Source organism: Varanus komodoensis, unplaced genomic scaffold, assembly GCF_004798865.1.
Source record: "Varanus komodoensis strain SLA01 unplaced genomic scaffold, ASM479886v1 scaffold14_1, whole genome shotgun sequence".
Taxonomy (NCBI): Eukaryota; Metazoa; Chordata; class Lepidosauria; order Squamata; family Varanidae; genus Varanus; species Varanus komodoensis.
Window position 1 is genome coordinate 12,048,999 of NW_025335438.1, and position 27,541 is coordinate 12,076,539.

Here is a 27,541-nt window from a genome sequence, read left to right on the forward strand (position 1 = left end):
CCAGCACCACAATTCAAAGGCCTCAATCCTTTTGCGCTCAGCCTTCCTTATGGTCCAGCTTTCACAGCCATACATTGCAACTGGGAAAACCATAGCCTTGACTATACGCACTTTTGTTGGCAGGGTGATGTCTCTGCTTTTTAGTATGCTGTCTAGATTTGCCATAGCTTTCCTCCCCAGGAGCAAGCGTCTTTTAATTTCTTGGCTGTAGTCCCCGTCTGCAGTGATCTTGGAGCCCAGGAAAATAAAATCTGTCACTACCTCCATTTCTTCCCCATCTGTTTGCCAGGACCTGAGAGGACCGGATGCCATGATCTTAGTTTTCTTAATGTTGAGTTTCAAGCCAACTTTTGCACTCTCCTCCTTCACCCGCATCAAGAGGCTCTTTAGTTGCTCTTCACTTTCTGCCATTACAGTGGTATCATCTGCATATCTGAGGCTGTTGATATTTCTCCCAGCAACCTTAATTCCAACTGGTGATTCATCTAGCCCCGCCTTTCTCATGATGTGCTCTGCGTATAAGTTAAATAGGCAGGGCAACAGTATACAGCCTTGCTGAACTCCTTTCTCAATTTTGAACCAATCAGTGGTTCTGTGTCCAGTTCTCACTGTTGCTTCTTGACCCGCATATAGGTTTCTCAAGTGACAAATAAGATGGTCTGGTATTCCCATCTCTTTAAGGATTTGCCACAGTTTGTTGTGATCCACACAATCAAAGGCTTTAGCATAGTCAATGAAGCAGAAGTAGATGTTTTTCTGGAACTCCCTAGCTTTCTCCATGATCCAGAGTACGTTGGCAATTTGATCTCTAGTTCCTCTCCCTCTTCGAAATCCTGCCTGTACTTCTGGTAGTTCTCAGTCCACGTACTGCTGGAGCCTAGCTTGTAGGATTTTGAGCATAACTGTGCTAGCATGTGAAATGAGTGCAATGCTGGGGTAGTATGAACATTCTTTGGCATTGCCCTTCTTTGGGATGGGAATGTAAACTGACCTTTTCCAATCCTGTGGCCACTGCTGAGTTTTCCAAATTTGCTGGCATATTGAGTGTAGCACTTTTACTGCATTGTCTTTTAGGATTTTCAATAGCTCAGCTGGAATGCTGTCACCTCCACTAGCTTTGTTCTTGTTCAGACTTCCTAAGGCCCATTTGACTTCACATTCCAGGATGTCTGGCTCGAGGTCAGTGACCACCCCATCGTGGTTATCAGGGATGTTAAGCTCTTTCTTGTATAGTTCTTCTGTGGAACCTTGCCACCTCTTCTTAATCTCTTCTGCCTCTGTTAGGTCCCTGCCATTTTGGTCCTTTATCATGCCCATCTTTGCATGAAACATTCCCTTCATATCTCCAATTATCTTGAAGAGATCTCTGGTCCTCCCTATTCTACTGTTTTCTTCTATTTCTTTGCACTGTTCATTTAAGAAGGCATTCTTATCTCTTCTAGCTATTCTCTGGAATTCTGAATTCAATTGGGTGTATCTTTCTCTTTCTCCCTTGCCTTTCACTTCCCTTCTTTCCTCAGCTATTTGTAAACCTTCCTCAGTCAGCCATTTGCTTTCTTGCATTTCTTTTTCTTTGGGATGGTTTGATTTAGGTCATACCTAAAAGCCTAGTGCTTTTCCCTATTTTCTTCAATTTAAGCCTAAATTTTGCAACGAGAAGCTCATGATCTGAGCCACAGTCAGCTCCTGGTCTAGTTTTTACTGACTGTATAGAGCTTCTCCATCTTTGGCTGCAGAGCACATAGTCTATCTGATTTCTGTGCTGACCGTCTGGGGATGTCCATGTGTAGAGTCGTTTTGAGCAATCACCTTTCTAGCATGTGAAATGAGTGCAATGGTGCGGTAGTTTGAACATTCGTTGTCTCTTGGGTTGTTGGAAAAGAGTGTTTGCTATGACCATCGTATTTTCTTGACAAAATTCTACCAGCCTGTGCCCTGCTTCATTTTGTATTCCATGGCCAAACTTGCCTGTTATTCCGGTCATCTTTTGGCTTCCTACTTTAACATTCCAATCCCCCATGATGATAAGGACATCATTTTTGGGTGTTAATTCTAGAAGGTGTTATAGGCCTTCATAGAACCGGTCAACTTCAGCCTCTTCAGCACCAGTGGTTGGGGCATAGACTTGGACTACTGAGATGTTGAATGGTTTGCCTTGGATTCGAACTGAGATCATTCTGTCATTTTGGAGATTGTATCCCAGTACTGCTTTTCCTACTCTTTTATTGACATTTATTTATTTATTTAAAACATTTCTATGCTGCCCCCATTGCAACAAATCCTCAGAGCGGCTCACAAAAAATACATAAAACCATACATAAATAATAATAATATAATAATTTAAAAGAAAAAAAACATTTAAAAACCCCCGATGCATTCTTGGCTAATTTTATAATCCTAATTAATTCAATAATTTAGCAATTAAAATAAGTTTTAAATAAAAAGGTCTTAGCCTGGCGCTGAAAAACAAATAATGATGGCACCAGGCGGACCTCTCTGGGGAGTGCATTCCATAGATGGGGTGCCACCGCAGAGAAAGCCCTCCCCTGGGTACTCACCCTCCTAATATCATTCACAGAGGGTTCCCGGAGAAGGGCATCCGTTGCCGATCTCAAGGGGCGGGAAGGCATATATGGGCGCAAGCATTCCTTTAGATATCCAGGTCCCAAGCCGTTTGAAGGCTACTCCATTTCTTCTGAGGGATTCTTGCCCGCAGTAGTATACCTGATGGTCATCTGAATTAAATTCACCCATTCTTGTCCATTTTAGTTCACTGATTCCTAAGATGTTGATGTTCAATCTTGTCATCTCTTGCTTGACCACATCCAGCTTGCCTTGATTCATGGATCTTACATTCCAGGTTCCTATGGAGTATAGATCTTTGCAGCATCGGACTTTCCTTTCACCATTCTCCTTTAACACTCCTTTAATTCTATTACCATCCAATGGTCCAACTGCTGTTTTAGCTGATTTCTTCTGATGTATTTATATAATTCTCATCCCTGTGTACAGGCCTGACTTGTCCCAAAATGTTCCGTAGTGCCTAACCAATCTGAACTCTTCTCTATAGACCAGTATCTCACTCACACATTGATACTTCTGAGCTGTGCTTGTCTAACTGGTTCCCCTTGAGGAGCCTGGAAAGTCTTGGATTTCACTTTTTCACCTAGCAACTAACTTTGGCTTCCAGGGTCTCATGACTACATATGTTTCTCCACATCATTAGTACCAACATGGACCAAGACTACTGACTCCAGCCCTGCACCACCTACAAGACTCTCTAGGCGATGTGTGATCGCTGTAACCTTTGTACCAGGTAGGCAATTGCACCATGTGGTCTCCAAACCCAGCTAGTGCACACCCAGCTAGGTATGTGTGGTACATTTTATCATAATCTGATGACCACAGTTACCCCAATTTAAACATGTTATCAGGAAAAAAAAATCCCTGTTAATCTGAATGCAACTGTGTGTGGGCATCTGTGAGCACAACTCTGTGTGCATCTGTGAGTGTGTAAGTGAGAGAAAAAGAGGGAAAGAGGGAAATTGTCTCCCTTGATGAAAATCTGTGAGAGACATATAATGTCCATGAATATGAATTGGGTTACTAGATATGACTCTTACCTTTTCAAGCTCATCAGATATCGCGATACCTGCAAACAAAACAAGATTGTGATCTATTTAAAAAATAAATAACTAAAAGCAAATCACTTTGAGTTTGTGTAATTACCCTGCAGCTAGAGTAAATCAACCTCCATGACAATCTGTTTTTGTAATTAAAGTGATCAGTCACTATGGTTTGCAATTATAGGATTTTCATGGCTTATACATGAAAATCCTTTCCTACTTTCAACTATGTTTACCCATTTTATCAGAGGCCAGACAAATTGTGGTTATACTTAAGCAGGGTTTAGGGAAACTTTGCCAGGGAAAGTTGAAGGTAGAAGAAGGAAAGGAAGACTAAATAAGAGATAGAGTGACTCCATAAAGAAAGCTACAGCCTTGAATTTAGAATAGCCAAGCAGGACTGTCATGGATAGGGCATTGGAGAGAGCTTTCATTCACAGAGTCACTGTAAGTTGGAGATGACAGCACATAACAGCAACAGCTGGGAGCTGTGCCAACTTCAAATCATGCTTTACAACTCTGGCTTCTTTTCCTAAGCTTTAAGTAAGACTAACCACAACTCTCAGTTAGTACAATATGGGTAACTGTGCTTAGCTGAAAATGGAAGTAAAACCTACCTGTTTCTTGTTCATTACTATGCTGGAATAGAAGAAAGGGGAAGCACATGAGCCTTGCCTCATCTGGGCCCAATTTCATAGTACTAAACTGTACGGGAAACCTCGAAATCTATTTTTGGAGGGGGAAATAAGGGGAAAAATTGTCTATATGCCCTTCCATTTGTGTGAGCTTCTGGGACCTTCTAGGAATAAAATGATCCAATTGGGTTCAACAGAGCATATTTTTTCAAAATGCCACACACACACAAAATCACATGCCATGTGCACTTTAAAATTCACTAAAAAGAGGTTGATTCCTAGTTCCTTAAAAGCTTTTCAGAACTGATTACATATTGACCAATTTGTCAGTCTTGATTACTTCCTCGTATTGACTTTTGTGATGAAAAAGCACTGTGTAGTACAGAATACGGTAATTAGCATTTTATGATTGGATCAATATTTAGGATTGCAAATATACTTGCCATTATTGGAATTTTTTCACACTACATTCACAAAGTACATACACACCAAATAAAATGCACTTGTTTCAAGCAGTTAATCTGTTTTTAATCCATAGGGATTAATTTAGCCAAGAAAATACATCCGTCCATTTCTGGTTGTAGGGATACTGGGTCCAGGAATCATCATTCCTTCTTATAGTGATTCATCTTCTTATGTGTAAGCTTTTGCTGCCAAAAGGTAGAAGGGGAGGACAGAGCACAGACATACACGAAGGACAGAAAGAACCCTAGTCCTAACCACTTGCCTAGAGAGGCCACTTCCTGGCTCTTATGGAGAAACATATCCTAAAACAGCTCCAGGGACAAAACAAAGCACTACCTTTAGAAATCAGATTTTAAAAGAAGAAAACTTTCTTCATTTGGAGGCTTGGATTAGACAATTTGAGTCCAGTCTCAGCTACATTAATATCTTCACTCAAATCTGTTGAAAAATCAATGGTGCTAATATAGGTGAGACTGGGCACAAAGTGTCTACCCCAAAAACTCAAAATGGAGTCAATAAAATGGGGGGGAAGCAAAACAGGCCAATGAGGACAGAGCAAATTCAGTGGGCACAGAATGCTGGCTGACTGGAAGTTTAAAAAAATGAAAATTGGGTATGTGGGGAAAAGAAGGAGCATCCTAGAGTAGGGCATGATTGAGCCCTCCACACTTTGACACTAATCTCTTTCCAAACTGACAAAGTGTCAGTAATTACAATGCTAAAAAATACTAAAATACTCCTTCACATCTATGGGAAGCCTCAGCTTGTTCTGTTGGCCTTGAGAGAGTCTTGATTAGCATCTTAGTTTCTGTGTCTCAGTACTCTATCAAACTATATCACTGAAACACAAGATCAGGTGCTCCTGCTGTCTCCCATAAGCTTATCTGACTTATGCAGGTTTGACTCTGCCTGACTAACAGTTCACCTGAAATAAAAATGACCACAGAGCCTTTATTTCTCACTCTTTGTCCTACTTGACCCTTAGAATGCTATAATTCCATATTTTCCACTGGTAAGCCACCCTGTTATCTGTTAAAATCCTGCAACTGGACACTTACTGATTGCACTCTGGTTTCTGCTAGGCTGTCACCTTGATTTGATATTCCAGTCCCAGATTCTTGGCTGCTTACTATAATCTAACTTGCTCCTGCTGACATCCCTCCTGACACTATCAAGATAATAGCTCAGCTGGTGTAAACAAGGATCTCCTATGTCCACAGCTACTCCACAAGTACACTAAATGTCAAACAGGATGAAGGCATATGCTGCCCTGACCTTCCTACTTGTAACTAAGGGTGCAACTAAAGCCCTACCTATTTTTAATTGTTCATGCATGAGGCTGTATGCACACCCTCAATGCAATGTTGCATACTGGGGACCATGTCTCTCTTCCAGGAGTTTACTAAATGTGTGAGAAGGGAGGCTCTTCCCACAGAGTCATGGGAATGATTCTGTAGTTGACCAGGGCCAACTACAGCAGGAAATTTGGGAAACACTGAATTTTCACGATTTTGCCTATCACAGTGGTATCTGAAGGTACTGATTAGTTTCCTCTTCAGAGCCCCTGATGCAGTTCATCTGGGTGTGCATGCACGTGCACAAACATTTGTGCATGTGTGTGTGTTTACACACACCAACCTACAAACTACAATTGGTTATGTTCATATCAGGTCTGCATATTACTGTTTAGGCAAGCTATATTTGCTTGTATCAGCGTCTGCCTTCACTGAGCCTGACCACAGAATTTGACTTAACCTTCTACCTGTTATGAATGACAGACTATGTTGATCCAGCCTGGATGCAAACCCTCTGGTCACAATAGGTAGAACTTTGTCTGATGGTCTGGTTACCATCAGCTGCAGCTTTCCATCAAAATTGTTTATTCATGAACATATATGCTGTATTGTTCAAGGAATTAGATACTGCACAATATTCTAAAGCTGCTGCTTTTTAAGTTCTCAGTATCTGTGCAACATTTTGTCACAGTGAAAGGTACTGTCCCTGATATTAGTCAGTGAGGCAATTATCTTAGACAGCAGAGGATGTCATTAAATGGTAGTAAATTATCTATTTAATTTCATTTAATTCATTTATTAGATGCTTAAATGAAAGCATATTTAGAGGTGTGAAGGCTGGATGATAATCAGAGACAAATGCAGGTTTTTTTCCAGTAATCTCCAAAAAGATTACTGGAAAAAATAGATTTAAAATATCTGTTTCTCACATCATTTTTCACACACCTTCAAATCACCAATCTTCCTATTTTGACTTTGCTGCCAGGAAGGATGGGGAAGGCGTTGCTTCTGGGATTTTCAAAATAATTTGAAAATTATTAGCAGGCTTTGACTATGATGCCCCTTGACTTGGTGGGCATGATTTAGCTACTCTGCCTCAGGCAACAAAATGTTTTGGGTTAGGGTTTGATAGACACCAAACCTGTTCAAAATCTGTATATTGAAAACATACCACTGCCACCATTTTCTAGTGGGAAGGAAGCCAGCAGAGTGGCCATGTTATGCTTTGGAAAGATGGAAACCTCAAAATGCATCCCTTTAACACTGCTTGTTCTAAGAAACCAGATATTACACACCAATCAGATGACTCCATCTTGGTTGTCAGATATGTAGGATCATTCCTCACTTTAAAAAGCATCACTCTCACTGAAAATGTGAGTCTCACCTCATGTGTTTCATCAGTTTAAAGAAGCCACTGCTTTCTTGCCTACAGTGATTTCCTCCAAGTAAGCACAGAAAGATTGTTGCCATTATTTTAATGTCACTGAAGCCATTTTTATAGAAGACATACTGGTTTGTAACCTGTTTCCTTTTTGGCCCATGGGGTAAATACACCAAATTGCCCAATGACTTGTATTATATTTAAAAGAAGAGGTTTGTGCTGATCCATTCTTTCTGAATTGCCAGCAGACGTCCTTGCTAAAAAAAACCCAACATTTTTATTTGCTTAAGTAAATCTGGTTTTGACACACCACAGCTGGGATCATTTCTCTTATGCTTATGACTTTAGCTTATGACATTAAAACAAACTATCCAGTAACATTGTGCAAATGTTACTTTTGTACCATTTACATTAGAATTAGCTTACTCTACAACCAAATAGCTGCCATGTTTCCCAAATTTCCAAAACAGGTCAACAACATAATCTCCTTGAAGAAATATCTCTGAACCCAATAATGCACACTAACTGTCTTAGAAACTGTCTTAGTGTTCTGAGAATCTGAGTAAAAAAATCCTTGAAAAGGTACAGCCAGAAGACATTATCTGGCAAAGCAAAAGGAAGAATCTACAAACAGCTGACCTTCTATTTAATAACACGATTCTTAAGTCCCTGCTGTTTTGGTGCTTTAGACTGAAGGGGACAACATCTGTGATGCAAGTTAATAAAAATCTGGAGGTTAAATCCAAAAACATATAAGCAGTTGTCTTCTCTTGTGCCCACTGCAGCCCTCCATGCACCCTGAAGGTCTGTTCCAGAGGTCTTCCCAGTACTATGGAATACATGTTGGGGGTATGCAGATGGGGAGGGAATCCCCCCGCCCTATACACTCCTGATTCTACTGAATATGGCAGTGGAGGAGCAGCACTGGACCTAGGACTCCATACATAATGGATCACTGTGTGTATGGATATGTGTGTGCATGCACATGTATAGATGTGCGTATAGGTAGCTAGGTGTCTGCATTACAAATCTGTGGCAATTACAGTTGCACCGAAGAAACAAACAATCACAGGAATAGAGGAGAGCAATAAAAAGATATAAAATTACCATTGTTTTGAAAACTGACATTGCCCTGACACTTTTTCTTTTAGCGATGTTACATTACATTGGTATGAGAACTGAGAGTGGGTCTGGGGAGGATTTAGATTAAGTCCTATTCTTCTACCCCTACCAGTGGCTTAGTTGTACCAGTGGTGGACCAGGATGACACAAATGTAAAAAGAGATTTCACTGTAAGCAAGGGGTCTTGCTTCCAGATAAACATGCTTAAGATCAAGGCTTTCAATCTCAGCATTTTGATTTTGGCCATTACATAATGAATGATGCATTATCTGAGCAAAAATAGTATCGCTTAGCAACTGCAACACTTAGATAATTTTATCTTGCCTTAAAATTTGTGGAAACAGACTTTAAAATGTCAGTCATACCATTCTTCACCAGAGGTCTATGCTAGTGTTCATGATGCACATTTGACAGAGCATAAAAAAAAAAATCTAAAAAACTTGCTCACTTGCAATAATTCTGCTTGGATATAGGACAGAGCTACCCATCTGTAGGTGTCCCACTATTCAATGTCATCCTTACTAACTCCCATATTTCAAAGATGCAAGAATGGAAAATCAAATTTACATTTTCCTGAAAAGTATTGAACAGGAAATGACTGATAAGACATTTAGCTGGATACCACAATTTATTATCAAGCTAGTGGCATTCCTTTGCTTTCTTCAAGGATCGTAGGCCATTGCAATGATCAGAAATTCTTAAGGTTTCCAGCTTAAAAATGCACAAGCAATACATATTCAAGCTTTATCCTGTCCTTAAACTGTGTTTTAAGTGACTGTGTAAATCTAGGTCCAGTGAACCTGGGATCATAATTCTATTGACTTGAGTTATTCCTAATTTGTATTCCTATAAATAAGGGAAGTCACGTGCCTTTTAAGAATATTGCTGAAATGTACACAGCATTCTGCAGTAATCAACTTACTTCGAGAAAGATTCTCCAAGGCTTTACCCAGCTTCTTGCTTTCTTGAAGTATATGATTTAATTCATCAAAATCATGATGCTCTGATTTTGATCTCCAGTCCCATTTGGGGTGTTCTGTTGATCTTGGTACTAAAATAAAATAAAGCACAATGTATTTCCTTATGAAATAAAAAATCTATAACAAGAGCCTATATCCAAGATAGGATACTCCAAAGAATACTAGAGATCTACTTGCCCCAGTTCTTGATATATATTTTAAATTAAAAACTTGAATTCACACTTTGTGAATATGAAATCATTTCTTACTATTCTGGTTTATCAACATGCAAGTATGCAGAATATGTTTAAATCAAAATGCATTAGCTTCATTAGAATTAAGCTACCAAGGTATCCTTCTGAATAAAGATGCAGGATAAAATGCAAATACATACATACATACATACATACATACATACATACATACAGTACATCCCTAGGATACATGTATACTAGAAAACATAAAGAAAGTGAAGAAGGCTGCCAGGACGCTTCCCAGGAGGATATTTGTTATATTAACCACAACATGGCAAGGGATGCTGAATAAATCCACCACTAATCCAACAGAGAAAGGCCTTCTGATTTTTGAAGAGAGAATTGGAAATGTAATCTATACGAGTACGTAGTGCTGCTGCAGTATTCCATCCAGCCATCTCTTATTTCCCCATACTCCATAACCTCTCTCCCCAGTTTTCCATTTCCCCATCACTACAAGAGAAACCCAACATTGGGGGGGGGGGGTGCACTCAGTCTTCATTGGACTATTTGGTTTGAGGAGAGTGAGGAATAGTCTTCTCATAGTTCAGTTTCCTAAAGGTTTTTATTCTTTAATTCTGAAAATGTTAATATTCCCCTATGCATTCTTCCTCTTGTTTCTCAGAGGCACATTTTAACTAAATGGCTTTCATAACTCAGAACTTGAGTTTGCTATTAATAAAAATAATTTTACGATAGGTTCATATGCTGTCCACATTTCCTTATAACTGTCTACTTGGACTTTGAGTCCATCATTATACTAGGGGGAAAGGAAAAAACAGCATAGGATTATTGGGGAAATACAGGACTCTGATCTTGTTTCTATATCCAGAAGCATGTGCTATACCGAACTGGGAGTAATTTTCTCCAGCCCAGCATTCACTTGACTTTGACTCTTTGCCATGCCTCGGGGCAACATAAGAAAACTCTGACCATATGGAGCTAGTGAATTCAGTGGCTTCTCCTTACAGCAACCTCTACATCCAAAAAAGTGAGTTAAAGTTGGCCTGAGGATTAAGTGGAGGCTTTCTTAAGTAATTGCACTGGTCCAGAAAGCAGCAGCATTTCTGCAGCTCCCATACCACCAGAGTAACAGAAAAACATGGCTTCTGAAATCTTCTATTTTTTAAATAATATTTTTTATCAAATGCTCCCTCATACAGGCAACAAAGTTTCCTCAATAAAAATGCCACCAGTTTCACTGTTTATCTCTGTTAATCACTACTGCAATTCTTATAGAGGAGTAGGGATAATTCCCTACTGATACACTTGACCTTCTCTGACTTTCATATTCAAGCATTTATTAAAGTTAGTATGAAAGTGTGTTAAATCTCCATCATATTACCTGAATTAACATTATCACTTATTCCAGTCATTCATAATGCAATAGATTTACTACAGTATACGTGAAAGTTATTTTAACTCTTCCTATTTCCTATTGCAACTGCTTTTCTTTACTGCAACAATGTAGCAAAAATAAGTTTCGCTCACTTTCTCCCTATTTTTCAATACAGTCTTACATTGCCTTTCAAGGATACATTTTATTCTATACATTTAATTCCTAAAAATGCTGTTGTTACTTGCAAGTTAAGAAGACATAAAAATGACAATTTAGGTTAATATCTTCTCATGGAGGTGCATGAAGTTCATGCAGAAAGTATTGGGAGAGCAGCATGAAGACGGAAATAGCCCAGTTTATTATAGTGTAAAGTGATGCTACACTTCAATTTAACTACAGCCTAACAGGTGTTTTACCCTCTCAGACGGCCTAAAATGGGGAGGGCAGAAAATATGGCAGCCTTCAGACAGTATGTCTGTACAAGCACAAATCACATGCATATTAAAGACATAAATGAACCATACAATCTGTGGATAGAGCTCATTGGCTATATAACAAGGAATATCTGCTTTTAATATGAAATCATAACATTATCACTAGCAAGCCCTCTCTCTCTCTCTCTCTCTCTCTCTCTGGTTTGAACCAAGAATTTTCCAGATGTACACATTTTAACTTGAAAGGACAGTCTCTACTTCACTCCTATTTCAGCTATTATGAATCACAAACTTAGAAGAATTTAATCACTATACTTCATTCTTCCTTACATGATTTTGACTCTGGTGATGGAGGAGAAATGTTGGATACAGCAAGGTCACTCTTTGATTTTTTAGGCTTCTTTGCATTTGTTTGCCAGGGTTTATCATAACTTTTAAAATCCCTTCTCACTCCCTTGTTTTCTGTTGGAAAAAAATAAGATCATGTTTGCATTTTAATGATATGTATTTTATTGTTGCATACACTATTTGTATAAAAGCATCATACCAGTATTACACAACTGATGAACAGGTATGCTCAATAACGATTATGAGAATTTGATTAAAAGACACTTATCTCTCTATTACAAAAATGTACTTAAGTTCAATGCAAATTTAATTCTGTTTTGTTCTTTGCCTAGGTAGTGGTATTATTTCCAGAAAGAGAGATGCACCTTTGGTGTGTTATTCAGAACAATAAGTACTGTACCAGATTTTATTTGCATAGTCATTTTGACATTCATATCCAAAATATATCCTGATAAAACTATATGCAGGTGAAGTGTAGAATGCTACAAAAGAAGCATCTCAAATCATTAACATCAAAAAATCCTCTTAACTGCTGGATAGACACCAAGGAGGAAGCACACCCTGAAATCTCAGAACCATAGTCATCCAATCTAAATGCTTCTTAAGAAATTCCTAAAAGATCATTGCATTTAATTGTGCCACTCAAAAACAACACCTGTGATGTATTTCTGGGAAGGAAAGCCATTAAAACTTAGGGACTATGGAGAAATACTATATTTTCATCCATTTGTTTATGTCCTCCAGTATCTGCATTCTGGGAGTAACCTCAGAATGATTTCATAATGTAACCAAGTAAGCCAGAAGCTTCATGAGTATTGGACATAAAACAGCTTGTGACTGCCTTCATTATGGAAAGAAAGCTTCAAACTGACACATGTATTAGTCAGTTGGAAGAGCAGAGATCAAAGCAGAAAAAAGGAGCAAGTCTTCCTGCTAGAAGATTCAGTAGTAACTGGGTCTACAGCAGTGCACTATGCTGTGAAATTGGGCCAAAGATTTAGGCAGGCAGCAGAGCCCAGAAGGTTCAAACATCAGTCTGATCAGAGAGAAATTCAGGTAGCTGTTAGGAAATGGCATGTCCTACAACCTATGGCCTGACAACTAACTATTGTTCCGCATACCTGCAGTTTCACTTTCTGCCCAGAGAGCAGCAGATCCAGACAGTGTCCTCTGAAGCTGGCCACGGCTCCCCTGCTTGGACTGGAGGTGGTCAATAAGAAATGGGATTGGATGGTCAGGAGTTTCTGTTATCAGCTTGGTCATCAGTTCCTTAAAAACATCAAATTAATGAAGTGTTAAGTATATGCTCTTAAATTCCATCTTGTATTAGTGAAAAATTAAAATATAATTATTGGTAATTATAATATTATAATCAATAGAATCATTTCTTACAGAATGATATCCACTTTTCTAATATTCTACCTTGCTCACAAAAAGCCTGGCCAAACCACATGTGAAGACAGTTGCTTCTGGAATAAATAACATTCTTTATGAGAATCTGGTGAAAGGCTCAGCTCTTGACCTAGCACATGGCACAGGATGAATGCTTTGCATGGCTTCATAATGAACACAGCAGTATTCATCCATATGAGACTTGGTGGAATTAACTTCCAAGTATACAAGCAAAGGATGGCACCGTTATGCAATGCACCCTCTGAACACCGGACTTTAAAGAGAAGTTTACACTTTGGTTTTCACAACAAAACTGTTGCAATAATTACAACATCATGCTTCTGGGTTGACCTGTTATTATCAATGCTTCTCAACTCCCCGTTGCACCTGACAATGAACTGTAGCTCCCATTCATACAGACCTCTGTACATACTAAGTTATATGCAGCATTGGACAATGGTCAATAAATAAAACAAGCAATTCTGACTAAACAGGAGCTGATGCATTGGATTCAGCAGTTTACCTAGTGAAACTGAAGCTAATTTACAAGATAGTTTAATATACAGCAATATGAGCCCAAGTAATTAAAAGAAGCTACTCTGGTTTTGTAGACTTTAGAAGGCAAGTGCATGTGTGCAAGATAAATAACCAAGCAGAATGATCATTAATCTTTGCCACCTTCACTGAGCTCAAAGGAACAAATAAGAACCAGTGTGATTGCTGTATTGATCTCTAGACTAACTGGCAACTAATTTGCTATTCTTCTCAAGCTTTTATTTTCCACTACAAATTGGAAATAAAGCCAGTTCTTAATAGTCTACTAAAAACTAAAGTAAATTTACTAAATTTAGTAAATTTACTAAATGTAAATTTTACATTTCTCAACTACCCTGTTTCTGTTCTCTTCTTACCCTTTTTCCCAATCTAAATGTATATGTTATGATTCTCAGGGAAAGTGTTTTGCTTATTTTACTTTATAAATATTCATTGATGGCATAGGTAAGCAATTACATAGATAGACAATAAAATAACAGAGTAGTTTAACTAAAACTTAGAATGTATATATACAAGCATGAATTAATAAATACAGTCTTGACCATTCCATCATCAGCTTAACTGAGACACCCCTTTCTCTCACCTATCAATCCACCTCTGCAGTAGGAAGAGATAGTATAGCAGAGCTACTCCCTTAGTTCACTTGCAAGTCTAGTTGCCATTTGGCTTTTCTTATCCCTGAACTGTCTCAATTAAAGCTGTTCATTAAGAGCACTTAAGAAGTAGTGCCAAAGTTAGTTTACTTTCTTCTTCCCTCCCAATCCCTTTATCCTTCTGTGTTATGTCCACTAAATCATACACCCATGGCAAGGGACTATTTTCTTCCAAAATCCAATGCTGAAATCTATGAAAGCAACCTGAAATATTAGATTCCTATGGGGAAAAGATTATACGGTAATTGGTATAAGAATACATGTTGCACATATCCCACATTGTATATTGTGAAATATATTTTAGCTAACCACAGCTTTCTGTGGCATCTGAACAAGGAACTGTACTTATCTGAACTGTACTGTGGTTAATTTAAACAATACAGCTCTGAAAATTATTGTTAACTAAAAGTGACAGTAAAAGCTCCCAGACCCCTCCTAGCTGCATGAGAAGTGGAAGGCAACTCTGAGAGCCTAAGACCTGCTGCTGCTCATTCCTGCTTGTCCACCACATTTAGCATGGCGTGCAAGTATGACTTCTATGTTTATATATGTTTCAAAGAATCTAAAGATTTTTGTTGGTCTATTTATCATCACCAAAAATCCTAACATATAAGGGATTTGAGGGAGAAGCTGTCTTTGTCATTCACATGTTCACAATTCACAGGTCACTCTGTTTGCAAGGTTTTGAAAGGGATAAACATGGCATTCTGACAAGGAATTATAGAATTTTTATGATTGCACATTTCCCTTTCAGAGTGCTATGTTTCACCCTGTCTAAAACACTGTTTTAAAAGAAAGCCTTTTTTTACAGCTGTCAAAACATCATTTTCCCCTGAATGGGATAGGCTCCACTTTCCCAAGGATACTGAGAACCATCAGGTTTACATATAAAAATGAGGAAGCGTGTTGCACAGGGAGTGATATACACATTACCCTATTTGCAGGCAAACGTTCATTTGTAGCTTAGCACTCACCTGACAGCTTGTCATTTGACAGCTGTATCCAACCAGGTATCCAATGAAAACCAATATTCTAGTGGCCATGGTTTTGGTTTTGTTTTGTTTTGTTTTTTGAATAAATGAAAATGACCTTAGCAGCCAATCAATTACAAGCAAAATTATAAGAAAGCTATAATTTACATCATAAGTCTGCATATGTCAATCTATTATCTAAGAAGTTTTCTATCTTGCTTAGTAACTATCACAAGGTAGTCATGGAAGAGTTCCAGTTTTCATTTCTGTTATATATTCAATATAGAACATATTCTAAATTCTATACAGAACATATTCTTCATAATTTTCTATATTCTCATCCACATCAATATTCTGCAGTGATCCATATCTATTTTCTCCTTTACCTTAAAAAACCTCCACATTTCTGGAGAAAGAAATGCCTGACTTAAAATGACTTAAAAGTCTTGGGACGGTTTACAACATAAAGATCAGGCAGTAAATATTTTTGTAAAGCATCAAAAATTACTGATATTCATTATAATTTAATTTTCACAATAACAGATGTTCCCTGGGAAGATTACAAAAAGCTAAACAACAATCACTGTAGGAATAAATATAAAATATATGAAAGCAGCCAAATGCAATAGAAATAGACATTGGTTTGCATTGTTTTAGTTGACATAACTTCAGGTCTAAGATTGTTATAGATATGTTTTAAGAATCTATTTAAAAAAGAATATCCTAAATATCCTAATTATGAGAAAGCAAAACCCTAAGAGAGTGAAATAGCAATGCCATGATTAATACATTTGAGAATTAATTCCCTTCTATATTTTTATAAAATTGATTGATCAGTGTTAATTGGAACATGGCTCCTAGGCTAGACATGATACATGTTGCCTTTACATATATCTGAGTTGTTAACCAAAAACTACTTCTGCATTTCCCTGCTCCTTTTCCTGCTGTAAATGCACGCTATTTGCCTTCACTTGCAGCTAACTCGTTGCCTTCTGGAAGCCAGACAGCTGGCAGCTGCCACCAGTGCTCCATTCCGTTTCTGCCAAGCGGTGCTACCTACCTGGAAGCTAGGACTGGCAGATGCCCTTGCCTGAAAGCCAGAAGGGAAAAATGGGTGCTTTTGTCTTTCTTTAAAAAGAAAAAAGAAAAAAAGAAGGACTGAGAGTAGAGGGAGTAGGCAAAACACATTTCATTGGGAAAACACAGTGCCAGCTGCTTTATGAAAAAGCCTGCATGCAGATGCAGGGGTGCAAATGCAGCTTGCCCTTCCACAACTAGATTTATGTACCTTCTCCTTCTCTCTAAGGTCCCTACAAAACCTTAGTTTGCTCCAAAATGTCTCCAAACCCACAGAGCAGATTTAGGTGTGTGTCAGAACTGTACAAAGGAGAACAAATGTTCAGCTAGCAATTTCCCTTCTGCTGGTGGAATACCACTACATACAACTCTTTTAAGACTACCTCACAAATAAAAAAGAACAATTAACATCTTGCCTTCATTATGCATATAAAAAAGTTACCAGGACAGAGTTACTTATTCACACATGCACAGACACTTGTTCCAAAAAATAATAAACTTGCTAAATTAAAGTAGTCTTCAGATGTAAATTGTTTCACCACTAAAAATTGCATGTTAGAAATAACATCTCATTAATCATACAATCAGAAAACCCGTAATAATTCAGGGAGATATTGCAGTCTTCAGTTCGTTTTGACTGTTTCACTGATTTCTATTTTCATGAGGTTAAATGTAACTATCCTTTCCAAAATCAGAGTCCAAGTGGTGGGTCAAAGACAGAGAAGCTATGGGGGCTGTTGAAGAAACTGTGAAGTTTGCCAGACTGCAAAAATGGAAGCCCTGTTATGAGGTCCCAAGCCCAGTTTTAATGCATTTTGCCACATTAGGACAAAAACAAGGGCAAAAGCAGACCTCCAACAGCTATTTCTTTCATCTTTTTTTACCCATCAGTTCATCATTTTTCACCCTAGCAGGCACAGAGGCCACAATCTGGATTAGGACCATAGCATGGGATAGTGGATTTTTAGGGGCCTTGCAGGTTCATTTTCATTGAAAATTAACAAAAGATGCATCTGCCATGGATAGACTATTTTGGAGTGCTTTCACTCATAGGATTGCCAGGAGTTCAAGAAGACTTGATGGCACAGAACAATAGTAGCTGCTAGACAAAGATTTAAAGTCAAGAACACCCTGTCCCTTTGAAATAACGCAATTAAATGTCAGCCAATCTTGGAAAAAATGGGTAAGTCAGTCATCAGACCACTTCATTTTATATCCACACTCAGCCACCATTTCCCAACACACACTTCAGAATATCACACAGGCTGGAAGCAAGACCCTGATATGTTCAAATTGCTTAAACCCCGGTAAGTTCAAAGAACTTAAAAATCAGGAGTAAAGATCAGCGTTTTAGAGCAAGGGTTAGAAGTAACATCTGATGGTAGTCCTTTGTTTACACCTGAAATTTTTACATGGCAGTACAAAGCTGAATCCTCTCAATGCTTACTTGGCTCTCTGGAGCCTTTCCCACATGTTGTTTCTTATCTGAACTCATGGTCAGGATCAGAGCTCTGGTGAGTGAAGGAGGCTGCCGGAAGGAAGAGGGTTCAGCATCCACATCTGTGCACTTTAACCTGTTTCCCTGCAGTGCACACACATCTCATGCTTTATGGATTACTGGGACAGGCCTGTGTGAGCAGAACATAGCTCTTAAAATTGTACACAAAAGATATGGAATTCTGTCCAGGCATTTGTCTGTTCTTGCCTAACTACATCACAACCAGGTCATTGACTTCAGAGGCCCAACCATAGTAAAAAAAAAAATGGTGTAGCAGTCAATATAGACTGAGCTGATAAACATGTCTGCAAGCCTAGTAATTCAAACACTTTATCTGCAGAAAAAGAAAATCAGATAGCCTGATTGCTGAATATGAGGCTAAGCAGGCACCTGCTTCCAATAATACTACTAGATTCATCTTGATTCTGGGTACACTTCAAGAGGCATCAAATCTACCATACAGATATTAAAAAGAATGATTTTTTGAGCCTACACAAATCCAAAGAATATTTGAAATGAGAAAAGCAGCACCACATATTTTCAGCACTAGGGACTGCTGCATTAGAAATGGAAAGAAAACCTCCAGCTGTGTTCAGTTTTCACTGCAAGCTTACACAATTCCTTCTTTTGATTCTTGTTCTGTTTTTTTTAATGTATGTGAAAGCCACATATGTTGCATGCTGAAAATGAACTGTACCCAGATTAAAAAGTGCACCTTAATTCAAAACAAGTAGAACGCTTGCTTTTCATGCTGCCTTTGAGGTCTAAATTTATCAGCCATATGAGTCACTTTAGATTATTTTAAATTGTTTTAATTCTTTTAATTGCTATGACAGTTTTATTGTACTTTTGAACAGTGTAAGTCATCCTGAATTCTTTTTCTAGAGTAGAAAAGAGGAGACTGCTGTGGAGATTCAGCACTGTGGAGGCTTCTGGGGGTAGTGGGGTCACCGATGGCTGCAGAGACTCATGAGACAAAATCCAAGTACTATCAAACCAAGCTGCCAAGGTGACATGTAACTCCATGCACAGGAGTAAGTGCCAGTAAGCTCAATGACACTAAGGGACAAGCTAGAAACAATATTATATGGAACCTGCACATGCAGGTGTTTCAAGGCTTCAGCCACTGGAGTGGGTGTTGATAATTACTTGGGTCAGAATAAGGGGTATTGAACCATACTGTGGCAGCATGGAAAATCTCTCCTCTGAAGATGCTATATACACTGGAAGGAAACCTTCTGTGGCTCATACTTGGAATTTTACAACCTGCATGTCAAATGCAAAGACCCATTTTATGCCTAATCTTCTTTGGCTTCTACTTATGAACAAATGTGTACAGATTTGGGCTGTAAGCCACATACTATGCATATGTAAATAAAACTAAATTCCACTGAAATCAATTGGACTTACATCTGAATATATGGATGATTAGGATCAAACCTGCACAATATGCTATTTTATATACATTTGGATTCCTGACTATGTAACAGTATAATCCTATGTGTGGCTGCTGAGAAGTCCTATTAAGATCAGTGCATCTTATTCTCAAGTAAGTGTGCACAGGATGGCAGCTTCCGGTTTGTATTTGCATTGGCTCATGTTACTTTGTTGGATTATGTTCTGCATTTGCAACTTACATTTTAATAAAGACTGAAGGCACCTTCACGCCAGGATCTTAAGTCAAAAATGGTGGCTCCAATAATACTAAGTTGTCTCTATCATGTTAAGGAGGAGAAGTGGGGGAGGCAAGAAAACTATGGATCAGTTCATACAGTTTGTGTTTTTGTCAGTAGGAACAATCAAACTTGTCCAAGTAGGTATTCCCCTGAAGAAACAGAACATGAATCAAAGCAGGCAACAACAAACATAACCAGAAGAAATCCTGTATTCAAAACTGTATTAACTATTATGCAATATGAATAAGGCACAAAATCCACTTTACATTGAGTTTTTCCATGTAAAAAAGAAAAGGAAAAATGCCCCATTTTTGCCCTGTATCAGAGTTTTTGTCAATTCCTCAGCACTGCCTTCTCTATAACATTCTATCAATTTTCACTTGGAAGTAATATGGTTACCTTGATCAAAGTGTTCCCTGGACTACAGGTGTCATTAATGACAAAACAGAGTGAATTAGATTGTGGGGAAAGCATTTGGACTATGCTCACATTCTTACAAATGTCAGATGGCAAATGCTGATGAATTGATTTAAGATTTAAGTTGGAAACCCCAAAATAGGAGAGCTCCACCCTTTATAAGCAAGAAGTACAAAAACCCAGTGCGTGTGTTCATTATCAAACAAATGAAGGGGCAACTGCCAATGTGCTGGACTAGCTCTCCTCCCCCCCCTCCCCCCCACCCATATTGGCATGCCAACAAGCTAACACGTGTCTGGCTGAATCTGAAAGGACTGCTTTCCCCCCAATACAGGAGACACGACCCCAAGTGAATCAGGGCTTCCATTCTCATAGAGGAAACTTTATGTGAACAGAATGAGGGCTGTTGTCAGACTGAGCCAATTATGTGTTAAATAAGAAGTATGGTCAGCAAATGCATCATTATCAAAGGAACATGGCTAGCCTCAAGTTTTCCCATTTGTCCCTTCACACATTCAAATTGTGATATGTATGCATATCATGGACTGGACTAGGATTCCCACAAACATTTACATGAGTATATATTAGCTATATTTTATATCCGCCTCCCCAGCTGGAGCACTCTGAGTGTGTTAGACTGTAATTTCCATCAATCTCAGCCAGCAGGTAAATGCTTTTACATGTTTGCTGTGGAAAGTGGTGTCTTTGAAACCATTTCTTCCTACACTGATGCAACAACTCTGGCAGCATTATTACATATGAGCCAACTAGGTAATGAATCACGCTATTCCATCATCTTTCCCTACAGATCCAAGCTCCAGGGCAGAAAAAAGCATGGGGCCTAGTAACTAATCTTGTTTCCATGTGAACCTATATCTACCCAGACAGCAGAGCAGGATTCTGATTCTTCCTGTTCCCTTCCAGCATGCAATAGATGGAGTACGTCCAAGCATGGAAAAGTTTCTTCTCTTTGCATAGGAGAACATAATATCCAATCCATTGCACACATAATGGAGAACCCAGACATTATCAGATGTCCACATTATCAGATGTGGAAGTATCAGATCTCTGTGTAACTCTTGGGTAACTTTTATCAACTATTAAGCATTTTCTTATTTAGGTTCTACCCAGTGTATTTCACCTGTCAAACTATTCACATATCAGGGATATATAATATTAATTATATATTTACTTCAACACAATGAATAAAACAGTGTGTTACAGTCTTGCAAGTGAGAAACTGCAGAAAACGTATGTGGTACCTCAGCAGCTCTGGTTCTCCTGTCATCCAAATTATATGCTGGAGAGTGCCACCTGGGATTTCAAATAGGTGTTTTAAAACCAAGGTGCTGTCAGGAATACAGCCTGCTATTCTGCAGTTTGGTATAGAAACAATACACATCTTCTCCAACTGTCTTCTTCAGGCAGGTAGTTTTGCCCAGCTACTGTTCCTGGCTCTTGAAAAACTGATTATCAGCTTGCTGAATCTTCCCTAAGATGATCTTCTCAGCATGGTGATTTTCTTTCAGTAGCTATGTGCTTTTAGCGAGCAACCAGAAAGAATCCCAAATGTTTTAAGCCATTGCACTTTTGAGAGTGTGTCATGGGCACTCTCACAAAATTATAGCCAGGAGGGCTACTTGCCATTTTAATATTGGCTTCTATGGCAAATTAGTGAGGCCTGAAAATAATAATTCAGCCACAAATTTAAGTACAAGGAAAAGGAGAGTTCAGCATTCTAAAACACAAAATCATCCACAGTTTTCTATACACAAGACAAATTGAGGCTCTCAGAGGCAAGTAACTTGGCCAAAAACCTGAAAAGCAAATGTCAAGTCACATGCTTGCCCCAACAAAACATATGCAAAAGGATATCCATTTAACATCAGGCAGAAAATTGGTGATGCTCAGGGAAACACATAAAGGCAAACACACTCACCAAATACACTTTAGCCCCATACAAAACAGGGAGAGAGAGAGAATGCCACATACGCACTCGTACACACAATCAGGCAAAGTCCACACTATACAAAAAACAAACTGAATCACACACACACCACACTAGAAAAAAGAGGCAACCTCCCAACCCTTAATACAGGCAAAACACAGGCCTTCCTAGGACGAAATTATCAGATGGCCATCTAGATGGGATGCTGCAGTTGCATGAGTAGAGAGTTGAGCTAGGTTGACCTCCAAGGTTTCTTGATGATTCTATGAGTGGATTAGGCTGGCAGCCTCCATTAAAGGTTTTCCAGAATGCCTGGAAAAATTCTAAGGAACTTGAAAGCTTCCTGGTATTTTGTGACCTCTTAATTAGCATAATGAAGAGTATTATGCTAATATGTCTTTTTAGCATTTTGTTCATTTACAGAGTCCTTTGTTAATCTTCATTATTTCCTTTTTAATAAGAATACTGCATTTTCAAAATTGGAGTAAAAATTTGAGCTCAGGCTTAGAAGAGGAGATGAAAATAAAAGAGGCCTCTAGAACTACCACAACTGTCCACTGGGATGGAACCACAAAAGACAGAAAGTAATGCAACAATAATTTAAGGTCATTCTGGTTAACTTTACATCCCACATTCTTTAAGCAGGGTTCAAGTTCAGGATGAGTAGACTGAAAGAAGAGATGGACAAGGCAACCATTTGCTGCCAACCCTATTTAGAACAATCTGCTTACTTGGAGTTGAGCCTGGTTCTGTGACTGCTGACCAGCCTTGCCTGATCAGTACCTGCTTGCAACAGCACAGAACAATATCATACTTTTTCATTAAAGTGGCCATTTAAAAATAGTCTTTGCAATGAGATCTTTGAACAACATACAAAGATGATCATTCAAAAGCTTCAATCCCATCTGCATTTCAGCAGGTGCAAAGTTTGCATGTTAGTATTTGGCATGAATTATCTGCAGTCAAAAATTCAACTTTGCCATTTAAATAAGGTTTTGAATATTTTCAATTCAAAAGCATTTCTGCACATGTCTGTGCTTTTATTTTAATATATAATCCATGCTTTTTCAAGAGAAGTATAAATAGATAATGAAATAGACATGTGGGCTATACCCTAAAAGTCAGCAAATTTGCATTACTGAACCATCTTGATATGCTCAAAGCTACAACAAATGGCTTTCTCATTCTGCTTGCTCTCAGAATACTTGAAAATGTCTAGTTCATTAACAGAATTCAAGTCAATAACCATACCAACTCAATAACCATGCCAACTCATACCATACCAATGGCACCTTTTCCTGCACATAAATATCTTGCCTATGGTGTATATTGACTTAGCCTTCTCTTACTACAGGAAGTTACAAAAGGTTAATTTTTCGGAAAGCAAAAGCTGAATAAATCAATGGGAAATGTTGTTACACAGCCAAACCTTAATGAACGTAGCAGATTAGAAATCCAAATAAATCTTTATTTCGTATTTTAAAAAATCATTGCTCTTACACAGGCAATCCATCAAGGGCTACAGTGGCAGTGATATCCATCCATACAAAATCCCTCTGTATATGGCCAATATCTGTTATGTGGCGTGGAAGCTGAACTTCTGCCACTGCCCCCTTGCAGAGCCAGCTCCTTCTGTTGTAGTCCTTCCAGACTGGAACCTGCATGCCCCCAGTGGGCTTACCTGCTGGTGGTAGCTGCAACAGGCCTGCTACTATCTAAACAAGCAGCTGCAAGGTACCTGCCATTTCAATTATCTGCAATGCCCTGACCTAGCCTAGCTCTTAGAAGCATCCCAGAGTGCTTCAGCTTTTGAGCTGTATAGAAAAGAAATAATCAGATTTGGGAAATCCTGGGAAATTAACTTGCCCCCCCACAATTAAAATGGATGCTCCTTGGAGATCCAGCTGCCCATCATTGTGGACCCAGAGTCAGCATAAGCTATGAATTCTAAACACCATGACCTGGCCTGAGGAAACTGAATGCCAACAACATTCAAAATCGTAATGCTTATAAAGGAAGATTCTATGTATACATTGTTCATCCTAATCCTAACCTTAAGCACCTCATAGAACTGGAAGAGTAGAGGAGCTAAGGATGTGTGTGACCTGAGAAGAACCTGGTTCAAACCTCAAACCATCTCCAAGCTCAACAGAAAACTTACCAAAAACAGTCCTGTTTTCTCCTGCTTGAAATGCGGAAATAGTAACAGTACCTTGACCCAGATTACCAGGTTGTTTTAAGGATCCCTGAAACAACACCTGTGAGATATGTGGCACGATCTCAAAATATGGAAAATGTTTCTCTAGCATTGAAATCACTAAACTTGGTTAAACCCAGCACATTACAAATATAAGCTATGTTGAATCAAAGCACTCAAAACTTGGGACCAGGCAAGATTCACACAAGCTTGGAGCCATGTGAGGCTCATGAATGAGTCATATTTAGCACAAGTGTGCACATAAATGTTGTTCTTGTTTCTGTTGTTCTAATTGCACACATTTTACTAAACAAAGAATTGATGTATTTGTTCATGGTTTTTGTAAGTCATGTGACTACATCCACAAAAACTGAATCTGTTTAAATCAATATGATTATTACCCTGACATATGAATACAGAGAATACTGCAACATCAGTTTTCCAATGGCTAATTGGAATTATAAGAATACAGTTGTTATAACTTAAAAACTACTGGACACCTCTTGCAAAGGCCAAGCAATAAAAGGATATTGGAAACACACAATGGACAGCTCTTTAAGCCTACAGCGCCATAATCAGCAATAGCGTCACCTCAAAGTATGTGATGCATTATACTTGCTTTTCATGGTAAAATAGTGCAAGAATAATTTCCCTGGAGGAAAAAATAAATATTGCCCCAGAAATGCAAATTATTTTAAAGCCTTTATACATATATTAAATTTGCATATGTCAAAGACCTGTGTCGGTAATTTTAATGGCAAGAAAAGAATACTAAAAGCCTAATTGCTTTGAACAATATTTTTTTTAATATAGTAAAATTGGGTCAGCCTTGGAAATGTAACTGGTGAACATCAGAAAATTAGATATTAGTAAACGGATTCAAGTTTTTATGCCAATATTAAAGCACAACCTATAAACAGAAATACTGTAACCTGTGGAAAAATATAATTGCAAATACAAGGATGAAAAGGGCTAATGCTTTAAAATGCTTTAAAACAGGAGAGGTCATTTTTATAACTATTCTTTTTTTAATCTGCCTTGTGAATCCAATAATCCTGAATTAATCTGTCATATGGTATTTTTATTTCAGATCAGCCAAAAGAAGATTGCAGCCTTGGTGCCACCAATGCTGGTGCGTGGGGTATGCTTAAATCTTCAACTGTCCTCTGCTTTGCTCTCCAAGCACAGTGGCTCTGCTTTTGCTTATACCCCGAAGCAAATGCTCCCATGTGCTGAGTCTGCATTTGCAGCCCTCACCAGTTCCCTGCTCACAATACTCCAGTACACCCTCCATCCCTCACATTGAAATGACAGGAAGGCTGAAGCATTGCTACCTCGGGCTCTCATCTCTGGTCAGGCAGTGCAAAGTCACTCTCTGACCCCATGCCCTGGTAACTAGCAGGACACTTTCCTCTTAGCATTGACATGCGCAGAGGCAGGCAGTGGGTCCACTGTGCACAGCCCAAAGGCGACAGATACTCCAACTGACTGCAACTCGGCCTGCCTGCCTTGAATCTAAGCATGCATGGCAACAGAAACATTTGGCCAAGGGATGCCTTCTGTGGGAGCAGGAACATATAACTGGAGCTCTATTCATAAGTGGCAGCTTAACTGTTCAAACTGTTAGGCACATGTCAAAGAGATGGGGCCATGAGGGCAGCATGTACATAGCGCATTAGGAGAAAGAGGAGTCACACATGGAAGAGAACACAAGGCAAAGGAGCTGGGTGAAGCCAGAGAACTTTGCTATTGTGTAGTCCAAATGCTTAAAACCAACCAAGCAACCCAAAGAAAGGAGGGCATTTCAATGAAAAAAATATTAAGAGCGGAGCTAAAGAAAAAAACGGGCAGGTCATATGCTGAAGAAGGAACATGCATGTTCACAGCACTGAACAGTATACAGGGCTAGTCCTGCCTTTGGGCAGCTTCTAGAATTGCTCATGTGAAGTGTCATGAAAAGGCAACAAATGCATTATCATTAATAATAGTTTTTTTTTTTCATGGGGTAGTAGAGGCACTTGTCATGTTCTCCGATGGCAAAATAAATAACCAGTCCTTGCCTGCTCTGCAGCTTCATTAGGGTGGTGTGCACTATTCAATGGTCCACTTAAGCAGCATCTTAGGTTAGCCTGGCAGCAGATACGTGAAAGGGAGAAGACCACACTCATGTGTAAACAATGAGGCAAACCGTTAATGTTGAACTTGATGGTGACATGTGCATATGTCGGAAAGAGGACACTGGTGACTGAGGCTGCCCAAATCAGGGTGAGGAAACCTCTGCCCTTAATAGGCTCAAACAGAAAGAATACAGGAGGGTTGAGAACACAGCCTTGAGGGGCAAACGGTCCCAGAGATGATCCCTCCCTCCCGTGCAGTTCTGAAGGAACAGCACCAGGCAGCACGCTTCTGAACTGAATATAGAGAAAAGGGAGAAAGGAGGAAGAGTGGGAGGAAAGCCCTGAACGAGGGCGAGGGCGAAAGCACTGGGGGAGAGAAGAGTGCGTGCGTGGGGAGGCGACAGGTGCACCCGCACGGGAGAGCGGCAGCCTGCTCCCGGGCACTTGCAGCCAAAGCGCACGGGAGCAGCCAGCCAGTCCTGCTCGGTCGCGCGCGCTCAGCCCCAGAGTAGACGCGCCCCCTGCTCCCGGTGGCTCGGCTGAAAGGAAGCGCAGCGCGAAGTTACTTGACAGTCGCCCGGACGGATTGCGCCCTGGCGCGCCTCCCACCAAGCACAACCTGGTACCCCGGCTTGGCGGAAACCAAGCAAGGCCGTTGGCAAGGAGGCGCTTACCTCGAAGAGGGGCCCGATCTTGTTCTTCTCCAGGTAGGCTTGAATCCTGCTTTGCTGGTGAGCCGCCATCAGATAAACTGCCGAGGCGAGGAAGCTGGCGTTCCCGCGCTGCTTCTCCAGCGGCTCCTGCTCTTCCTTCCCCCGGTTCTCCAGTAAGGAGGGGCGGGAGGAACGAAGCGGCACAGCGGGGACGGGAGAGATGCAAAACCCTGAGGTCCAACGAAAGGCGCTAACTCAGTCGAAGCCCCCACCCAGCCTCGCCTCGCGGTCATTCGAGCCGAGCTCGGGCGACTAGGTGGGGAAATGCCGGGGTCTCTCCCTCCAAGGAGGTTGCAAGAGGCCGCTCAAGGAGCCCCTGGAGCGGGGAAAGACGAGCTGGCAGCCGCGCGGCTGGGTGTCTCCTGACGCTTGCTCCTTGGTTACAAGGAGTGGAGCCCCAGCGCCAGCCGAAGCCGCCTCGCCAAGCTGCCTCCGTAGCGACAGCGCCTCTCGCAAAGCCAATGGCAAC

General features: G+C 39.7%; 1 protein-coding gene across 1 annotated transcript in view; it reads right to left on the reverse strand.

Annotated features, from left to right (window-relative positions):
* CUNH8orf34 (chromosome unknown C8orf34 homolog) overlaps window positions 1–27,102 on the reverse strand; it is a 105,703-nt gene extending 78,601 nt beyond the window's left edge. The window contains exons 1-5 of the mRNA XM_044424208.1: window positions 27,034–27,102; window positions 12,980–13,127; window positions 11,841–11,972; window positions 9,447–9,575; window positions 3,624–3,652 (exon numbers count right to left, since the gene is read on the reverse strand). Coding sequence (XP_044280143.1) covers window positions 3,624–3,652; window positions 9,447–9,575; window positions 11,841–11,972; window positions 12,980–13,127; window positions 27,034–27,102 — 507 coding nt within the window. The remainder of the gene's footprint in view (window positions 1–3,623; window positions 3,653–9,446; window positions 9,576–11,840; window positions 11,973–12,979; window positions 13,128–27,033) is intronic.
* Window positions 27,103–27,541: the final 439 nt, after the last annotated feature.